Source organism: Loa loa (genome assembly GCF_000183805.2).
Source record: "Loa loa unplaced genomic scaffold supercont3.329, whole genome shotgun sequence".
NCBI classification, from domain to species: domain Eukaryota; kingdom Metazoa; phylum Nematoda; class Chromadorea; order Rhabditida; family Onchocercidae; genus Loa; species Loa loa.
In genome coordinates, this window is record NW_018108509.1 from 33462 (window position 1) to 51880 (window position 18419).

Here is an 18419-nt window from a genome sequence, read left to right on the forward strand (position 1 = left end):
TAATTTAATGAATGATTCATTTAAAGCTGAATTTATCATCTCTTACTTATTGTAAATAATGATGGAAGCTAAAATTATCAGATTACTTCCTCACTCTGCTTCGTTCTTATCATTTTGTTGCCAATTTTATCACAATAACATTTATTTTGATATTGCAAGCAAACTACATCATAATATATTATCATTATGAACTATATAATCACTAATTGGTAATACTAATTAATGCAAGTAAAGTAATTAACTGCCACATTAATTGCTATAATATTCACCATTATAAATTACAAATGACAAAATGATGGCAAGTTTTTTGTTAGGCAAGAAAGAGACAATAAATTTAATATAATTGAAGATGGCACAATTATCATTTAGTTGTTAATGTCTTAAATAGATGTTTAACGCTACCGTACCACATTTTGTTTAATTATTAATTTTGTAAGTAATAGATTAGACAAATTATGAAGTCTTTGAAGATATTTAGTTATCTGTTCGGTTTGTTAACTATTTATTGTATCCGTCTTTCAGGAAGAAAATATACAACAAGTCTTCCGGATATGCTACTTAGCAAGAAGAAATGCCAAAAATATGTCAAAAAAAAGTAAAAATGCGGAAAGATGAATCCGTCATCAAATTTTAACCATTTATTTCGGAAAATTTCATAAAATTTTATCTCAGGTAATGAATTACCTTTTCATTGGTTTTATTTTCAGGTGCATATTAATCACAGCAAGTGTATAATTCATGTTGCGAATGCGATTACCTATTCTGACATCTAAGAGAAGAACTATAATAAAAGAAATTAAACGCTGCAGCCAATTAGTAACGGAATCTGTTATGATATTCTGCAAATATTAGTCTTACGTTTTGGAGCTTCTTTAGTGACAATTAATGCCAATCTTCTGGTGACAACAAAACTGAAATCGGAAATATCTCGACGTTCTGCCTTTGTTTTCTTTTCGTCAATATTTACCTTTTACTATTGAGGATTGATATTCTTAATTAAAGAGCTGTTGGTTGCAAATTAATCATTTAAAGAATCATATAGTAATTATTTTCCGGAAATTAGCAACTTTTTGCCAAGTTACTATATCAAATATTCAGGTAGTGCGAGTGACATATTTGTTTTTATCGATATGATCTTATAATGCTACGGTTACTGTAATTGCTGCAAGAAGATTACACATCTAAAATATACAATTCAAAAAATTAATTATTCAGAAAATAAATTAATTAAATGATCCAAAAAATACCGCGGATGGGAGAAATTCAATTTCACCTTTAAATTAAAAAAAATATTGGTGAAGCAAGCATGGAATAATTGTGATTATTTTATCACAGCGTGTGAAGAAATATTAACGATTTATTTTTCAAAACTAATTAAGATTTTCGCCAAGTTTTTCCTGTACGTGTACAATTATTTTACCTTTGTTTATGAATAAATTTTTCCTCTAGAAAGTCTGACTTCTCAAGCAAACGAAAGAATTCAATTACCGTAGAAAATCATGAATGTACTGGGATCATACTTGCTTCAAAATATATTTATGATATACATGTATCTCCTTTTCACTTTCTGATTTTAAAAGTTTTCAATTAAGATGACAACTTATTACTGTTTATATGACAGATTAAATGATTCGAAATTAGAAAAAATAGGAAAAAAAGAAGATAAAGGAGGATAAAAAGTGAATTAGAACCAATAAATAGTATTTGAATTTAAATGAAATTAAAATGATTTTTCAATAATTCTTTGCCATTTGTTGACAATATTATCCAACATACAAAACAAGATAGAAATTTTGGATATGAAAACTTTGGAATCTTTTCGTTATTTTGATTTTGTGATAAGGTTTACTGATATCAATCGAATTTCCTTTTATACAGCTATAAAAAGAAGTTTTAAACGTTGTTACTGTCAAGCCAGGTATATTATCCAGTATTTCCAATTGTCCATCGTATAAAACTACCCAAAAGGATCAGATTCAAAATAATGATGTAAGTCGATACTATTTTCTACGGAATTCCTTTTTATACAGCTATAAAGGTGGTAGAAAGTATATCACAAAAATAATTATAAGATGATTGAAATACTCACAAACTGTTCTACTAATGTTAGTCACCAGGCAGCAATAGACATAATAATCAAGAGATTAAAATGATTAAAATATCTGCAAAGTGACAGAAGCTAAAATGATCACAAACTGATAATCTTACGTCTGATATGTGTTTGAAATAGTATTGACTTACGCCAAATATCAATGTGGAGAGATGTCTTCGGTACCTCTCTTCTACTTGTCCACAAGATATAATGTCGGGTCGAATAAAGTATTCAATTAAAAAAATGCTTTTGGACAAAATTTAATTTTTTCAAATCATTCCTAATGACTTTCTTCGGTTCAATTTTAAACAGTAATTTGAAATCTGTTTCATCTGATGAATGTTTCAAATCTCATCGGATGTTTATTAAACAATCGGAATTGAATATAAACCTGGGAAATGAATATACCTCTTGGGCGTGTTTCTTCCTGATAACTTTTTGGCTTTTCAGAAGTACCTATCACAAAACCATAAACTTAAATATTATTTTAAAGTTTTTAAACTTATTTTAATTTTTTCTTTTTTACACACACATTTCATAATTTTTCTCATATTATTCCTTATATTTTTACAAGATTAACTTGAATTACAAAAAAAAAGAAAGAAATCAATTTTTTATCATTTCCTAATCTTCTTCTAGTCTAGAAATTATATTCCTCAACTTGCATGATTTTATTTATGTGATTTTTCAATTTATTATGGATATTTTCAATTTCTTTTAGATTAACTATTTCTTTATTATAATTGGATAAAAATTGATGAAAATATGCTGTGAAAAGCGACGTGAAGGAAATTTCAATTGCTACTAACGTTGAAGTAAATTATAATTCGAACTGGATGGGAAGGTAGGAGAACTTTCTGTGATGCATCGTATCATCGTTATCATATCAAAGAATATTTGAAGGAGCAATCATGCTATCAATATCATCCCATGTTTATTGTGCATATAAAAGTTAGCTAATAAATCTGTTATTATCCAAAAAATTTTTCAATTTTATAAAATATAAAATTCGTTTAAAATTTTATTAATTGTAATAAAGATGCTAAACCTGGCTGCAATTCAGTTTTTATTCGTCTTTTGATAGATACACTATGATTGAATATGTTAATAGATTTTATTGAAATTATAAAATTTTACGAAATCATTTATTTTCATTTTTAAAGCGAATCAATCACATAAAATTTGAATTATTTTTCGATGCCCAAAATTGCCAGCGCTTATTCATTTTGAAAAATGCAAAAATATTTAGCCAAAAAATTCGTTTCTTCAATCTTGGATGATTTTTTATGTGGAATAAAATCATTCAAGTATCTTAATCAAATCACAAGTTGTCAATCTAATAAGGAATAGTATCAATCAGGTATTACCATTTGTAATTAACAAATTAGGATTGTCATTTTAATCTTCTTTACGAAATTACTGCAAAAATTAAGTATGGAATTAATTAAAAGATACGTTAATCAATGATGAATGTGTACTATTATTAATAGTAGCGGTTGGATGCATTTAAAATTGTCATGAAAAAGTCTAACAATATTGTTGACATTTTTCCGGAATTATTCGCCCATCCCTCAAACGAATGATGCCGACGTAATTAAAAGTTAAACAATAATTAACAATCCAAACCAAAAATTGAGGCTATTTTCCAGGGGATTGGAATTACCAACGATGGGTATATACGTTCATACGGTTGAATGTTTCTTTTCTGATCCCTTTGCCATCATTACCTTTTCCTGTTAATGGGATACCTATCGTCGGTTATCCTTTTTCGTCTCAGCCATGGCACCAACTAATTATCATACAATGATGAATTGTATACATTAACGACACTTCTTGGCGCTGAATGTAAATCATCAAAAATAAAGTGGAACCTACGTAAAGGTGTGCCGTTTAATGTTTGCAATAAAACTGTTTATTTTGAATTTAAGGATTTCGAATATCTGACCTGTTAGTTATCAGTTCCATTTCTTTCATCTAATATTTAATATTTGTTCCAAGAATCAGTAAATAGTCAAAATTTACAGGGAAATTCACGTTTTGGCGTGCCATTAGCACTTTAAATTCAAATTTAAGAATTACTCTTATTTGACTTGTAGCTATCTTTCGTTTTTCCTCACTTTTTCATTTTTACCCAAGAAATTTCTCACAAAATAAAATATTTTATTAAAAGTCTCAGAGAATTTACAAAATTTGGTCAAATTCGATACAAAATATGTTTGAAACAGAGAAAAAGAACGAACGAAAGTTTAAGAGCAATTTTTGTTAAATTTCAAAATTTTAATCCTGATTATACGAAGTAACAATTTTGGTCACAAAAATGTGAAAGTCTAGTTCGAATAATACGGTGATGAATTTCTATGTCTGCTCCCAAACTTAATTAGAAATGAAATGATTCATTATTCAATTAGGAAAGTGATTAATTGATGTTAATTCTCACTTTTCGTTTAGTTTCAGTCGCCATTCAATATACATATTTATTTCGCGCAGGGTATTGAAATTAGGAGCAATAGAGTTCGTCAATTAAAACGAAGTAATTAAGTAAAGTAAGTATTGTAGAATAAGTAAAGTAAGTCGTGGTCATCATCAAGCAAAAGTTTAACGTTAGGCAATTATTCATATCATACTATAAGAAAATCTGAACTTGAAAAATGGAAATATGTAAAAAAAAAAGGTACCTTTTTATAAGCTATTAATGAATTTAATTCAAATGAAATTATAAAAAATGGAAAGAAACCTACGGTCAGAAAAATTATCTGACCACTAATCTCTTCCTAAATTTTGTTTGTCTTATTTACTTTACTTTGTTGATATGAACTTATATCAATACTGGTGTAATAACTAATTATACTTTAATATGACAAGGAAATGAATAATCGCTGGATTTTCTTTTTGCGCGATCAATGAATCATTAAATGGATTTAAATCTAATTTTTTTTATGGTTGAAAAATGATTGGTTCTTCCATTCAACATATCAGTTATTCATTACAAATATGTTTTTCAGGTAGGTTGTTTAACTACCATAATACTCTTCTTCTGATATAATAGCTTAAATCAAAGTTTTAAATGATAAACTTGCAAGAAAATTGGGCTCCGTATCTCTCCATCCAATCAAAATTCTCTCATTAAGCTTACTTTTTTAATGAACACATTTTGTAAGACCACCAAATATGATTTTCAGTTTGTTTCTTTTTCATTTAATTTGACTCGATCTACTATAGTCCCATGGACTTTAATTCCCTCAACCTGATTTAATTCTTCGATAAATTTTAAAATTTTAAATTAGAAATCTTTTCAACTTGCTATAGTTGCTCTCGTATTTTGATGCTTCTCTTAGAAAACTGAAATTAACCAGCATAAGATTATTATTGAGTATTTTTCCTACCTTAACCTAATCTAAGCTAATTCTACCAATTTTCTAACCTCATAGAAAAACTCCTTCCAAGTTCTCCTGATTATGCTAATTCTTTCTTTTCCTACAATAAATCAGTTCCTGCATTATTTGCCAATGAACTGAATGGTTAATTAATATTTCATTATTTACGCTTTAAATTGTTATATTTCCAAAAAATATAAACCAAAAACGAATGAATAACGAATAATTTTGATGATGTATGAAAAATATCGAAATCCTTTCTTTTTTCTATTTATCCTATTATTCTTGTTTAAAAAAAAAAAAAAAAAAAAAAACTGGAAAAAATAGAGTAATAATTGTAAAAGTCCCAATGAGTTTATGTAACTAATTCGCCCTTTTTTAACTTCATTTCCAAAATATCGATTTCGCATTTTTGGGAAAAAATGATTAAGAAGTTCATTTTTATTTCTGAACGATCATTTCATCATCATTATATTTTCTCTTTGAATATGTAAAATTATTTCTTGCATAAATCTTTTTATATTTTTTATATAAAAATAAAATTGACGTAAAAACAAAATATCTCCTAACGCTCTGTTTGCTGAACAATAGGATGTAACTCACGTGAAATGGCGACGTTTGACGTGTACTTTTCAGCTGATGTAACTGCCAGAAATAAATTTCGAAATACATTTATGCATTTCATGTGTTATATATTCTACGGTAAAATTTCCGCATGTTAGCTGAAAAATTGATCAGAGAATGACAAGTAAGCATATAAAAGCCTATCCAATCCCATTTTTCATCTTCCAAAGCCGCAAAACCTCTTCAAACTTAATCATCACTATTCCCAAATTATCCACACAATTTTTATTATTACTGGTTCGGCTCAGACAGGAGCCATTTTGCTTTTCCTCTCCAATCATTGCAACTGGCGCCAAATTGTCGCTAAGAAGTAGGAAAAAAAGCCGAATAGTAGCCATCAATATGATGAGCTACTTATATGATGACCAAATTAATAGCCATCTCATCAAATCGATGACCTTTTTTCATATGGGGAAGAAAAAAATGTAAATGATAAATAATAATGATCAATTCAAACCAAACTTCGGATTCACTTTTTGTCCATTTATTCGATTGTGAACTTCTCCTTTGTTTATGCTAAGTTAATACTTATGTTTACACATCAGTATGCTTATGTCATAATGTGATAATAGCACTTGTCCTTCCTTCCTTCCTATTTTCCTTCTCTCAAATGCTTTTATCTTCCGAAGAAAATACATTTTTCTCGAACTTTTGACCAAAATTCTCTTTTCATCAAATTATTCTTCTATATTCATTTCTTTCTAAATTAAATTGTGTCATTCAAGCAATAATAAAGCACTTCGTGATCTTTTGACCTCTGCCTTTACACCCTTTTGACCTTTTGTGACAAAAAAATGAACTGTAAAAGTTTATTCAATATGTTTATCCATGCAATGGATGGCGATCCAAAAATATCCGTTTAATAATTCTTTACACTTCCCCATTTGAGATTTTTTTTTTGAAAAAGTTTCTAAAATTTGAGAATTACCTGTTGAATTTGAAACAAGTAATTTTATTTTTAATTCCAATTGCGTTGAAAACTTTAAAAGAATTGGCAATCGTTGTTATTTGATGCAAATTCCCCCTTTTTTTAAACTTTTTTCCCCAAAGCAACGCTCCATTTATTTGACATATCTGAATGTTCTCTGTTCAATGAACAATGGAATTAATTAAACCTTATTTTATTATTTGGCTTAATTAGTAATTTTTTCTTTTGATCTTATTCCAGTTGTTATATAGTCACTTCTGTTTCAATCTAAATAGAATAATATGCCAAAAAAACTCTTTGATAAATCAATAAATTCAAAATTTGCGTAAATTTTTTCAAATGAATAATTAACTTTTGTTAAATGGCAAAACGTGAAACAGATGCATTGTTTGTATTTAATCATTCATATTTCCGGAATTTTAACATTTTTCCTATCTTTTTCTTCCTACTCGAAATCCCTTTTTTTATTATTATTTTTTAGTATTTACAAAAATAATTAATGAATGGTAAAAGTTTCAATTTCGATATTCCCAAAGGAATGGGACATTCATCCAGAAGAAGTTTGAATCCCAGTCGTATTATTTATAATTCTCACAATTTCACTTCACTTCCTCTTCTCTTCAAATTTTCATCACCACTTAACATACTGCCGACAAAAAAAAAATGAAAAAAAAATGCAAAACTTTGTTCAGACTAACATCTCTTTCATTTCATCCTTCTTTTCATCAATAAAAAGTTCATTTAGCTTTGCTAACACTTCAAGTGCTTGGCATCTTTTTTAACCTCTTTGTAAGTAATTTCATACACAATACTTGATAAAACTGATAATTTGGTAATTCATACAACCCTTTTAATCCTTCATAGTTTGTTAAAACAAAAGTAAGATTTATTTCTGGAAGTTGTTTAAAACAAAAACAATTTTAATTAATTCATATAACCTCTTCATCTTCTTTTATTTCCTCTAAAAATAGTTGTTATCATTATTAAAATGTTCGTTTATGAATATAAATGATGGTTAAGCATAGATTATATTAATTTTTTTCAATTCTTGCATGAAAATTACTATTCGATTTTCTGTTTTCTGAACAAATATTGCACTCTTTAAAATGGTCGAATGATAATTTTTAAAAATCAATACTTTTTTATTTTTGTTTTTTTGAATTTTCCCTTTCGATAATGATTAATGCTTTTCTTATCACTGATTTCCTTTCCAAACATATGCTGTTTTTCAAAATCCTCTCATCAATTGATTACTTTTAAGAAATAACGATAATTGATTAAATGAATATTTATGATTATAATTATGATTGTAATTATAGAAATTATCAATCGATTGAAATAACCCATTGTTCCACTTTTACAGATATTCTATTCATTTCTGAGTGACCATTAATATCTACATATTGTCAGTCAGACGTAAAAATCTTAGGTAGCCATTTACTTTTCTTTTTTATGAAAGATGGGAACTATTGATAGAAATTGCCATCAATGAATCCCACACACACCTATCTGTGATCGTTAATTGTGTCCAATAGATTTATGGGATTGCATTGAATGATAAGACTCCGTGGTTGTGAATCGTAATAGTTCTCAATTCATCATCATCATCACAACTATTATCACTATCATCTTCCTCTCTAAATGCAAGAACAAAAAAAAACTACTGATAAAAGATTATTATAAAATTGCATTATTGTCTTCATTAAATTATTTATTTTATTTGCTTATTTGTTGAATTACAATAAGCAAATACTTAATCAAATGGTATACTAATAAGAATAATGGGAAAAAATTATAATATTATTCTATTTGTTTGAGTTTATTTCTGCGATAATACATGAAAAAATTTGTTTGTTTGCATTTTAAGCCATTTAAAAATCCATCAAATAATAATCTTTTTCCAAACTCATTACATTACTTCTTTTCTATCATTTCTAACTAAATTTTCTCTTTTCATTTTTCTGATATCATTATTTACCATATCATATAACATTCTTTTACCACTACTGATAATTTTTTCCTTTTCCACCTTCCCTTCAATAATATATCATTTTTATTATCAATATCGATGAACAATTAAATTGCGAAAATCGATTTATGAATAATAATTGACCGATCGAATATCAATTATTATGAAAAATGAAAAGCAAGAAATAAATAAATAAATAAATTGTGTGACCCTTTTCTCACATTAAATAATCGATCACTAAAAATATTATATTTAAATAATATAAATGCAATTCAGGAAAACGAAATGTTAAATGTATGAAAGCTAAAAAAAATCTGAGTAGACGACTTAGTGATATCAATGTAATTGTAATATATTGAAGTTAGAAACAATAAATTTGAAATTATCATTTATCATTGTTACTTCTAAATAAATTTAGAAAAATTTATTTATTTATTTGCGTTTTTTAACCAATTTTTTGATTTCCAATCACATTTCGCTCCTTGTGCTAAGCAATAATGATTGTTCATCTATTGATATGCAAAATATGCCCTCTCCTTGACCTCCCAGTAAAAAAAAAATGAACCCATTACTTGTGGTTATCCTTAAATGTGCTATTTATGACACACCATGATCGTTAGTCATCATGGTACCATGCGTATCACATATTCTACCCATCCTATCATACATTTTATAACCCATCTTTCTCTTTTTTACCATCAACAACAGGCCATTATTATCCTCCAACGATACCATAATTCCAATATTATAATAAAATTTTTTTCTCGAAAATTGATTACCACTGAAAATGGAAATCTTTTTCAACTTTGTAATATTCCTGAAATTATCATTTAAACATTTCATTAATTCAATTAGGATTTCCTTTTCATAAAATCAGATTTGACACATTAAGTTTTAATTGTAGCGTGGAAATTCGAAGTTTTTTTCAATTACTCAACAGATTCCTATTGACAGTTCAATTTAATTTCATTTTATGAGTTTAAAAAATTTTGTAAAATCCCTTTAAAATTTGAACATATTTGTTGATTATTGCATGCAATTATTTCAGGTGTATAACCAAATATTGACCATTAAAATGTATGAATAAGAGATGATTGAAGGATTGGATAAGTGCTGATCTTCAAGATACTGTGAAGGTTATACTTTCTACCATTAGTACACCTATACAATAACTGTAATATCTGTCACATTCATTTATGCTAATTTTAGCATAAATGCAAACTGTATGGATAGATCAATACATCATAATTCAACTTGGTTTTATTTACAATTTGATGGCAATTCTGATGGTACCATAAGAATAAAACCATTGTTATCCATTTACTATTCCAATTCATAACTTACTCTTCGTCCCGTCCATCATTACTTGTAATAGTACGGATAAATTATCGTTTAAAACTTTTCCAACTTTCGCTCAATTAAACTTCGTTTGGCCTAGTTTCGCTTAATTAAACTTTGTTCAGTCAAATTCCGTCTAACTGAACTTTGCTTGGAAACCGTTCACCGAAATAACGATGGACCTGTCTGAATGGATTACTTTTCACTTTTGATCATAATTGCAAATCTTCGAAATTATGCAAAAAATTAGTGGTTTAAATACTTGACACATGCCTTATTAATATTTTTATCGGAGTAAAAGCCATATCAACAAACTTGTTTACAAAAATTTACAAGAAAATGACAATTTTGAAATTCACAATTTCTATTGCTCAGAAGAAAAAATTTTATTTCTATTCCAGAATTTCTAAAATTTCTTCAATAAATCACTTTTTTAGTATTTCTGTGCTTTCCACTTTTTGTCTTTAATTATAATTAATGAAATTCCAATCGGTTCTTTGTACTTATATCAACTTTTACTGAACCATTTCATTGTATTTTTATCAATTTGTCGAAATTTTCAACAATTATAACACACGCAATCCAAAAAGGCCTGTTTCTTTTTTCTTCCACTCAAAGCAGGCATCATTCCATTAATTTATTCATTAAATGAATTATCAAATCATTTATCAATTATCAGAACATTCAATTCATCTTTTATTTTCAAATCTAAATTTGCATTTGTCTTTTTCTCTTGAAAAAAATTTTGCTAATTTATGTTTTACTCTCGTTTCTAATCGAATCTGTAATTTCATCCACGCCTTTTTCTATTCCATTTTGAATTTCACCATGCTTTTTTCAAATTTCTTTTCCAGCTTATATCTCATGTTTCTTCTGGTTGATTTTTTTTTTTTGATACTTTTCATTTTAATAGATTAATTAGTCTGTGTGGGTTGTGTATGTGTGTCTGTGCTCCTTCTGTCTATTCCAATTATAAATTTATATAAGTTTGATTGATTATTTTTCGAAAAACTTCTTTCATTTTAATGAATTTCTCTCTTTCATTACTTAGGAACTCATTTTTCTCCTTTTATTGATTGCAATGAAATTTTTACCTTTATCCATTTCCCTACCTCCCTTTCCTCCTCTACCTTAATTACACCTGTAATTATTGTTTGATTTATGTACACTCAATTGTGTAATAATTGGAAAAAGCGCTTAAATGGTGTATTAAAAATTGAATTTTTGGTTTAAAACAATTTTAATTTCATTTAGGAGAATATATTTCTAGCCTTTTGTTAGCATGCATATTTTACTTGAAATTATTATCCCTTTTTTTTTCTTTTCGGATGCTTAAAAGTCAATCAGCTTCTTCTGTCAAACGTTTTCATCACTTTTTTTTTCTTTTTTGAAATTAATTTTGCTGGGATATTTCACTTTCATGTTTACATATATCGGAATACCCGTCCCTTTCCAGATTACTCTTGTAAAATAGTTGAAAAAGAAAAAAGCAAAAAGTAAGAAAAGATTTATGTGAACGAAACGGTTAGAATGATTATTCCATTATCTTTCATCGTTTCTATTTTTTTTTTCTTAAGAAAGAAAAAAAAAACAAAAAGCAAAAACAGAAAATGGAATTTATTTTTAGCAAATAATTATTTGCTTTAATTAAATTTTTCGGTATTTCCCATATATGTGAAAATCCGATTTCGTCCTTTTTTCCTTTCCTTTTCGGACTACACTCTTCGTAAACAATTGCTATTATCGTTTTTCTTCATATATTTAAAAAAAAAAAAAAAAAGATTATTGAATAGATGAAGGGAAAAACATTTTCAACAACGGATCAGTTCAGCAAATGGTATAGAATTGAATGAGAAATTGGGAAATTATATTGGCTTGATCTTTTCGAGTCTATTCAGGAAATATTTGAAATCTGATTCCGACACCGCGGGACTTAATCCTAAGCCATATAATAATTACGAATTCTGTGTCTAATTAGCATTGCTAAGAATGTGCGATTTATTAACATTTAAGTTCACTATTTGTATAACCATTAGCCTTTGATGCACAGATTAGTTCGAAAGGTAAACTGAATATTTTAATTGAAGATAAAAAGTTAGTATTAACTTGTATGATACAAAAAGAAAAAATACAATAATCCGTTAAATTTTCAGGATTTTAAAATTACTTCCATTTACTATTGCACAAAAGACTAAAAAACAGGAAATGAAACAATTATTCAAATTAACTTTAAGAAATTTTGTCCTTTCCCTATGATTGTACTTATCAAAGTTAAAATGTAAATACTTTTGAAAGTTTATGCAATTGCAAATTTGTTTATTTTAAAGCATTACTTTAAAAAATTGCAACATTACCACTTTCCATATCTAATTTTAGCAGAAATTTGGTATGATTTTTTTTTAGATTTTCTTTACCAAATTTCATTTTTTTTTCGAGGAAAAAAAAAGAAAGAAGAAAAAACGATTCTTTAAGCTTTCTGAATTTTATGATATGACGAGAAAAGATATTTTTACTACGGTTGTTTATTCCATTGAAAAAAGCCTTCGGAAGAAAGCATTAAAATAAGCCAAAGGTTAGTCTTTTTTTTTTAACTGAGAAATTTTTTTTCGTATCATTTCAGGAAAACGTAAATAAAAAGCTTATCATCTTTCAGAAATATTCAAATTTCAACTCCTAATTGCACAAAAATAAATTTTCCACTTTCTTTTTTCACATAAATTCAGAGAACCTTTCTATCCAATAGAATTGTAATTAAGCATTAACCAAATATGTAATCATTTTTCATTTAATTCCTTCTTTTTTCAATGTGATATATATCCAATGAATGAAATATTTCATACCACTGCGGAATCAATTCATTTCTACCAAGAAATTCATGGATTGTATCATCCACTTGTTGACAGGGTTTCTGTTATTTTCAAAATGCTTAGATAATAGTTGATAAATGTTGTCTTTTTAAGTTTAATTGTTCATCCTTTAATATTTTTATTGTTGCCGAAGTTAACATTTGCTTATACAATTAGTTATTTGTTAACTCATTTGATTCGAATTTCATATATGAAATTAGTTTGCAGTTCAGAAAGAATTCAAATTTTCGTCTTATATTGATTACATACGCCATTGGTATAGTGCAAATTCAAATGAAAATGTCCTTTGAATTTTATGCAAGAAATTAATTTTGAATTATTGCAATAAAATATCAAACAGAAATATTTTCCAATTATCTTTCATTAAAAAACAAGACAATGCCGTCAAGTAAGTTTGCATTGCTTGTCTCTTACTAATTATAATTTATTGCCATTCCTATCATATTGCGCATAATATCGTTTATATCTTTAAAATCATTTTTTGTATTTGAATTTTTCAGAAAACATTGACTGAAAATGTAAAAATAAAAGTACACTTACTTTACAACTACCTCTTTCACTTCGATACCTAAGAAGATCCAATATCTTAGGCCTAGTTGATATTTGCTTCCATTGAAGATGATAAAATCTTACTGTTACGATGATAACATTCATTGACAACACTTACCTTAGGAATGAAATAACTTCTTATAACTTTTACTTTAATAACAAAACTCGGTGATATTAGTCTTGAAAAAAAAACAGCAAATTAAAATATTAAGCTAGCGATTTACCTTGTGCGAGTATTTCGACGCGTTTTAATTCTAATCATGACCTTTGACCACTTATTACACTTGATTTGACAATGTAACGCTTGCCTCTTTCTTAAGGAATTTTTTTTTTTGAAGTACTACAATATTGCAGTCATTACAGTTTAGACACTACAGTTTTTTTTTTTAACAATACAGTATTGCCTCATATGACTGATCTCCTTTTGCAAATTTTCGTTTCAGCCGTCTTATTTGAAATTTTGGTTCTTATCATTCTAAATCAGTGCATTTTATATAAAACTTGTCCATAACTAAATAGATTTCAGTGTAATTGCTAATCTTTGATCTTTAATTAGATACGGACCATTCGTTTATTAACAAATTTATATGCAAGAGATAAAGTGAAAAATGGATGCTGGAAAAATTCAATGAATGCATATTTGCTGTAATTAATATATATATATAGAAAATTTTAGCCTATATTTGTTTGCGATATAATTTCGGAGCTATCAAATAACGATTTTAAGGATACAATGATAAGATAACATGTTAGGGTGTTAGGTCAATGATTAATCTGAAAATAAATTTCGCCATTTGTTGCCTTTTAATAATATTTGCATTGACTTCTTTCGAGATGAGAAACTTCATATTTATTAATGATAATTCATTTCATTTCAAATTTGAAGTATATATTGTTAGAAGTTTCGAACTCAGATATATAGAGAATTATCATAAACTTTCGATGGTTTTCCTAATAATAACTAATTATTTTGCCATGAATCATCGAAATTCTTCAATGCATTGTCGACTGTGTAAAATATTTTGCTTTATTTATAATATTGTTTGTTAATTATCATTGTCATTGTTATTATTTGTTAATATTCAATCCAAAAAATTGGTTTCTGTTTTAATATATTTCAATTATTCTTTAAGTTTGTTTTGCTGGTTTTTATAATTTTTGTCTCAAAAAATTTAATTTTTTCCAGGAAGTAATTGAAAAACTTTGTTTAATTTCAAAAGAAAGATTGAAAATTGAAAAAATTGATATTTCGCTTTTAGAAAACTCTTTCATTTCTAAAAATTTAGGGAAAATTTAGAAACAATTAGCATTTTGCTTCTTGTTCATTATAACGTTTTTTTCTTCTATTTCAATAATTGAACTAATTTCAGCAATATTATCAACATAATTCGAATATGAGAGAAAGAGAAAGAGGAAGAGTAAGAGAAAAAAGATTGGAAAAAATAAATATTATCGAAAATAGTTGATGATAAAAAAGATCAGTGAAACGGATAATAAGTTTAAGATTAAGTTCAAGATGACCACTGAATTAGAAAAATGATCGAACTTTTGATGCTTATCCAACACTTTTCTCCTTTCTCCTTTTGTCCACTCTTTTCACAACCGATACTTTTGTCGTGTTATCACTGACCCGTACAATACGGTGTTGGCACTTTTATGTTCGTTCCTTTAGCTATAACTCAAATAACCCAATTTATTTACATAATATCTTTACCGACTTTTAATGATGTATTTGATTTAAAGAAGAAGAAAAAAATTGACAGTTATTGGATTCTGTAGAGAATTAGACAACAAAGTCATGAATGGTAGATTTCCTGAACATAGTTTGATGGTTTTATGACGCCGGAAAAGAAAAGTAAATAGCGCGACATCCTATTTGCAAAATGATCCATTCCTTCTCTCCCTCTTTCTTCAATCAAATCACTCCTGTCCCCTCTCCTTGACCATCTTATTCATTTGTTCTTTTCAAATAGCCATCATCTCATACCGGAATGTAATACATTTCTCTTCCTAACCTCCTCATATTCATTTATCTTTCTGATTTAGCTATTCTTTATTTGCGGAATGATCTCAAATATATTACCATTTGTTTGGATTTTACAAACATCCAAATATATCAGATTTAAGAAAAAAAAAGCTTTTTATTGCCATTATCAATATCAATAACATTAAATATTTCAATTTATTGGGAAAAAATTTCGAGAAATTTTCGCGAAAGTTTTGTCGAAACGTATTTTAACAAAATGGCAAGTTTGATTGGAAATATCAATTTAAAAAGGATTAAATGGAATGGCGGCTCTGTCACCGCTATTCCAATCTTTTGCCGCCGACTTTATCCATCCATCGTTTCATCTGGTGCTTTATGGCTTTTGTCAACTTATTGTCTTTTTACAGTTGTTACTCTCTGATACCTTAAATGGTGTCATTATATTTCTCACTGTATACTCGCTCCATTCGTTTATTCGTTTTCTTTTTTTTTTAGATACCTGTCACATTATATCTTCCGGATTTGAAGAAAAGAAATAATTATGGCAAACCAAATACGGCTCTTTTTTTAAATTTTTATTACATTGGGAATGCATTTTTACGACGCGATTTCATCGCCAATCACAATTGCGCCAGTTTATCAATGCCGCTTATCGTGCCGGAAAAGGAATCCATCAATTCAGGCTGGCCTTGAGTAAGATGATGTAGGCATGCAGCATGTCAGGTATTTCGAATTAGATGATGCATGCATCGATATAAGGTAAAAGTTTTTTTTGGATTAGATATGATCGATTCAAAATAAATCGATTTCATCTAGATTTCGGGTTTTACCAGTTCGATGTAATTCTACTTGAAATTCAGAATATATAAGTCAGTATGCAATCACATTACAAAGTATTATAAAGTATTGTACCGTACAGTATTATACCTTAAAGTACATTAAAATTCAAAGTAGGTATTAGGGAAATTATATTAAAATTCAACTGTCACTTTTTGTTGATTTATTTTTTCATAAATTATCGAATGGTTTAATATGTTAGTTATTTCTCGTTTTTTTGTGTTGTTTTCAAATTTGCATATTCTATTCTGACCTTGAAAATTCCAAGTATTAAACTAATTATTCTATAAACTCTTCACTATCACTGTACCATCTGTCAATTACTAATTATCATTCGTTAGTTAACAGATTGAAATTTGTATCAATGCACTTGAGAATTCATCAGCGCAATTAAAATGAATTCTTGGCTAAAATAATATCCCCATATGTTATTACTGGCAATAGATATTCCAAACTGACCTTTAACCTTAAAAATACACAAAATAATTTTTAATTTAAGTTAACCTAAACAATGAAACTTGCATTTTGATGTAATAGGCGAGAAAAAAGATTATGATGCGTCAGCCATCATTTGTAATTATAATTATTCACGGAATATTTACTTTTCCAGGTGGAAGTTTCTTTCGCGGTGTCATATGCCCGTGGAGTCATGCTGATAGCAGCTTTTTTTATCTTAGATTACAAACCAATGATTAATATCAGTATTTGTGTTGCTTGCAGGTTATATGAAATATCTGTAGAGAATTGAAAACAATTATTTCTATGTTTTCTTCCCGCCTTAATTAATTATTTCCAATTTATCCCTCTTACCGATAATGACAAATAAATGAATTTTTTTCCCTTTTCTTTTGATAATAAAATGGAAAATGAAAGGGAAATTTGTGGGAACTTTTTGGTTTTGTAATTCAATTCCAATTGCTATCGTACATGTTTTGGATGATGAAAAGCATTCATTAAATTACCTCATTAATAAAATATTCATTCATCTTTTTTCTTTTCAACACAATCACTTTTTTATTTGACATCTTCCGTTAGATATTATTTAAAAATGTTGATGGATGAATAATTCATCCGTCTTTTTTGGCATTAACTTTATGGATGAAATAATTTTTAGATGAGCTAATAATCTGGTCGATGCAACCTGAATTCATATTGCAAACTGTTTCCGGAAAGATCTATCTATAGGCATTTAATGCATATGGATTTCACAAAATATTTAATTCATCAAATGACCAAAATAATTGATGCTACCGATATAAACAAGGATAACTTTAACAGTTTACAATAAAAACTGAATTCATCCATGGATCTTTCCATCTTTCAATTTGTTATATGACATATTTAAAAACTACCAGAAAATGGAGTCCATTGTTTCAGTTCAATTTGAAGAAATTTCAAGTTGTCATTTAATTAATTTCAGCTTCCATCTTTTTCATTGAAAACTTTAGTCATTAATTTATTATATTAACATTTTCGAATGGAAAATTTCTAAGTAAATTAAACAAAAAATAAAAAACAAAAAGAAAATTACTTGTTCATTTATTTTTTCTTATTGTTTTAACAATAAGGGAATATCTCAGAGGTATTCATAAATAATTTTTCTTTTGGTCATAAATGTTTAGTTGCGTAATAACAACAACAATAATAGTAATAATTAGTAATAATAATAATAATAATAATAATAATAATAATAATAATAATAATAATAATAATAATAATAATAATAATAATAATAATAATAATAATAATAATAATAATAATAATAATAATAATAATAATAATAATAATAATAATAATAATAATAATAATAATAATAATAATAATAATAATAATAATAATAATAATAATAATAAT

General features: G+C 27.1%; 2 protein-coding genes across 2 annotated transcripts; one reads left to right on the forward strand and one right to left on the reverse strand.

Moving 5' to 3' along the window:
- Window positions 1–8555: 8555 nt before the first annotated feature.
- LOAG_06121 (hypothetical protein) lies at window positions 8556–9722 on the reverse strand (the record flags this gene model as incomplete). Its single annotated transcript, XM_003141657.1, has 3 exons — window positions 8556–8655; window positions 8932–9052; window positions 9596–9722. 3 exons carry the CDS (start codon window positions 9720–9722, stop codon window positions 8556–8558), a joined length of 348 nt encoding a protein of 115 aa, XP_003141705.1.
- A 6308-nt stretch (window positions 9723–16030) lies between these two features.
- Window positions 16031–16421, forward strand: LOAG_06122 (hypothetical protein; the record flags this gene model as incomplete). Its single annotated transcript, XM_003141658.1, has 2 exons — window positions 16031–16096; window positions 16224–16421. 2 exons carry the CDS (start codon window positions 16031–16033, stop codon window positions 16419–16421), a joined length of 264 nt encoding a protein of 87 aa, XP_003141706.1.
- Window positions 16422–18419: the final 1998 nt, after the last annotated feature.